Source organism: Helianthus annuus, chromosome 11 (assembly GCF_002127325.2).
Source record: "Helianthus annuus cultivar XRQ/B chromosome 11, HanXRQr2.0-SUNRISE, whole genome shotgun sequence".
In the NCBI taxonomy this organism is placed as follows: domain Eukaryota; kingdom Viridiplantae; phylum Streptophyta; class Magnoliopsida; order Asterales; family Asteraceae; genus Helianthus; species Helianthus annuus.
This window is the reverse complement of record NC_035443.2, coordinates 68,853,449-68,856,871: the sequence shown is the minus strand read 5'-3', so window position 1 is coordinate 68,856,871 and position 3,423 is coordinate 68,853,449. Positions and strand designations below refer to the sequence as shown.

The window sequence follows — 3,423 nt, the reverse complement described above, 5'->3', positions numbered from 1 at the left end:
TGAAATTAAAAACATTCCCTAGTATCGGAATTCTCAGGTTAACAGATTAGTGTTGTCAATTTTAGGATTTGATAAGTTTTGATGGTGTATCTGTGATTTCACCCCAAAATGATCAAGTATGAGGTTTCGCTCTTAGTGTCAATACTGATTCCACTTTTAAGAGCCTATGTTATGATCTCATTCATTGTGTATATCTGTGATTCCGCTTTTGTGTACATAAGATGTTTTCGCCCAAAGTGCTAAATGATTTTGCCCTTAATGTTCACTTGTGATTTCGCTCATTATACACTTAGGGTTTTTCAATTGAGAAAATTTTGTGATCACTTGTAAATGTTTGACATTTTTCTAAATAATTCTAATTCAGTGTATGTGTTTTGATGTGCAGGGTTCTAGTGTTATCTTTGATCCTCTTCACAACAGCTGTTGTGATTTGGATATTCAGAAAAACACAGAGTTGGCCAAGTTTAGTGGTATATTGGAGTTTATAGGTCGTATTCCAATCCAGAAAGCGCTTACTGATCAACGACCACTGTACAGATCTCACATAGAACGTTTCTGGAAGAATGCAAGCTATGATGATCAGAACAAAGTAATTTCGTCAATTGTCGAAGTGCATGGCAAGATGGAGAAAATACTAGTTACCGAAGCGCTTATTCGTGAAGTTGTTAACTTTCCAGATGAGGCAGAGTCGCCAACGAGATTTCCAGAAAGAATGGTGAAAGGTTGCATGCTAAGAATGGGTTATCAGGGAGCTTTGAATGCTGGGAACTATTTGAAGTCGAAGTTTCAGAAACCATACAAGTTCCTTATTCACTGTGTGTTGATGTAATTGAGCCATACAAAAGGAAGTTATGATACGATGCGTGATTATCAAATGAATATGGTTACTGCGTTAGTCCTGAACAAGAAGTACAATTTCTCACATATTGTATTCCACTATATGGCTGAGAATATTAAAACAGACAGCAAGAGTTGGATGTATCCGAGGTTCGTGCAGATGTTGATTGATCACGTTTATCCAGAAATTGATCGAAACATAAAGAATGATCTATTGGTGCAATCTCATATGAGCAACGATTCACTTAAACAGCTTGTGAGATACCACCTGAATCACCCAGAACCGAAAGTTGGTGTTGAATTCTTTGGTTTTATAAAAGATGCAAACTAGGTTGATCCAGATCCAGTTGATCATTAGAACTGCAGAAACGAAGCTGAAATGAAAGAGGCAGCGTATGTTGAAGAGCTGAAAATTCTTAAAGATTTCAAAAACACCAAGAATGAATGGTATGTTAAAGAAACAGGGAGAAGACACAGAAAGGCCACTCCTAATGTTCAAAAGGGTGAGGGATCTTCTTCACAACCAAAGAAGAAGCAAAAGAAAGCTACGAAAACGTCTTTGATTGATGAACCTGAAGAAGATGAACAAGTGGTAGCTGCGGAAGAAGATCCATTTAATGTTGATGAACATTTGTTGTTCAACACTGAAGTCTTAGAGACAGGGCCAACTGTGGAAGTTGAAACTGAGCATATTGTGAATGTTGAAGCTCAGAAAGGGAAAGATAAAGTTATTGATGACATTGAGGGAGATGATGTTGATAAAGACACTACAAGCTCCACGAGTTCTTCAGAAGAGGAAGTTGATGAAACTGAATGTTTACGAAGAATTCAGGAAGCAACAGAACAAGAAAAATTGCTAAGGAAGAGAAAGAGACAGGAAAAGGACGATGATGATGCTTATGTTCCTTCTCTAGAACATGTCTCCGAGTCACAATCTCCTCCAGGTGGTAAAAAGAAAGCTGGAGCTCGAAAGAAAGTCATATCTCCAAAGATTCGAAAAGTTACACCGAAAATCTCAAAACCGAAGATTGTCCTAAAGAAGAAACAAACCAAAGAAACCAGGAAACTACAAACACCACCTCATGAACCAACTCCACACCAATCACCAATCCAATCACCACCCCGACAACCTACACCACCACAACAACCTTCACCACCGAAACAACCAACACCACCAAGACAACCATCACCTATACATCATTCACCACTACATCTTTCACCTCCACCACAACAAACCCTATTCACCTCACAAGAAATCTTTCAAACACCTCCATCCACTGAAATGCAACCTGGTTCTTCTGGTAAAGGTCTTTACACGCCTCATGATAGCCTTGAAGATATCGGAGATTTCGGTTTTGCTAATGATGAGCAAGTGAAGAAATTGGAGAAAAAGATGGATGAAGTGTTAGTTGAAAACAAGAAGTTAGCCGCTGAAAACAAGAAAGTTACAGATCGTGAGAGAATTCTTGAGATGCGTGTGAAGAGGTTGGAGAATGATAACAAACAGTTGGTGAAAAAGATTGATTCTGATCATTCAGAGATTGACATCTTGAAGATGAGAGTTGCTGAGCTTGAAGAAGAAAAAGCTCGACGAGATGAACAAAATGAATACTTCAAGTTGAAGAACAAAGAGCTTGAAGCAGCTAAAGTGTTCAGAGATCATGAATTCTATATGCTGAATAAAGTAGTTGAAAGTATGCTCGGAACGTCTGTAAACAAAAGTTTGAAGAGCTACAAGTTGAAGAGCTCAGGGCAGAACGTCAAGCTAAAATTGATGAACAAATGAAAGATAAAGGCAAAGGCGTTGGAAGTAGTTCTGCAGTGACGGAGAGATCGATTGTTCCTTCAATGTTTGTTGAAAATCCTGAACCTATCTCTGCAATATCTGGTCTTTTTGAATATGATACACCAATGGACGAGTTAATTGGTGAAAGTGATGACGAAGATGATGAAGAGGAGGATGACGAGGAAGATGATGAAGATGAGAAAGTCTATTCTACGAGCAGTCATGGTTCTGGTAAAGACGATGATGACGACGATGCTCAGGGTGGTACATGATTGAAAGTTACTAAGGCTTCCACTGAGAAAACAGTTGATGATTTGATGAACAATTCAGTGAATGAAGAATCAGGGGGAGCAGATGGAAAGGGGGGGTCGAGTGATGCACAAAATGTTCAACAAGATGAAAAGTTAATCTTGAGATTGGATACTTACAGATAAGAAGGCGAACATTTTCATACATCTACGCTGGAAACGATCAGAGAAATGATGCGTATGGTGAATCCTGATTTTAAATTCGACTTTGAAGAAGAATTAAATGCCTTCGATATCAATCAGCAGCGTGATTATGAGTATAAGTATGTTGAAGATGCTGATATGTATGACAGAGTCAAAGTCGAAGATTGGACGGATGATGAAAGTGTTAATGAAGATACTTCACAGTTGCCTACACTGATGGAGTTCTTTACAGAAGAAAATCGTGATGAGTTGAGAAGAAAAGTTTCTAAGATCCTGAAAGATAAAAACTTTGATGGCACTCCTAAAGATATGGCAAAGGAAGAAAGGAAGAAATGGTTCAAAGACAGT

The 3,423-nt window shown here is 38.4% G+C and overlaps 1 protein-coding gene across 1 annotated transcript; it reads left to right on the top strand.

The window, feature by feature from the left end:
- Window positions 1–1,216: 1,216 nt before the first annotated feature.
- Window positions 1,217–2,623, top strand: LOC110888406 (fibrous sheath CABYR-binding protein-like). The gene has a single exon (XM_035979904.1). It carries the CDS (start codon window positions 1,217–1,219, stop codon window positions 2,621–2,623), a length of 1,407 nt encoding a protein of 468 aa, XP_035835797.1.
- The last annotated feature ends 800 nt before the right edge of the window (window positions 2,624–3,423 follow it).

Coding starts and splice junctions, on each gene's coding strand:
- LOC110888406 (XM_035979904.1), top strand. CDS start 1,217: ATGAAAGAGGCAGCGTATGTTGAAGAGCTGAAAATTCTTAAAGATTTC.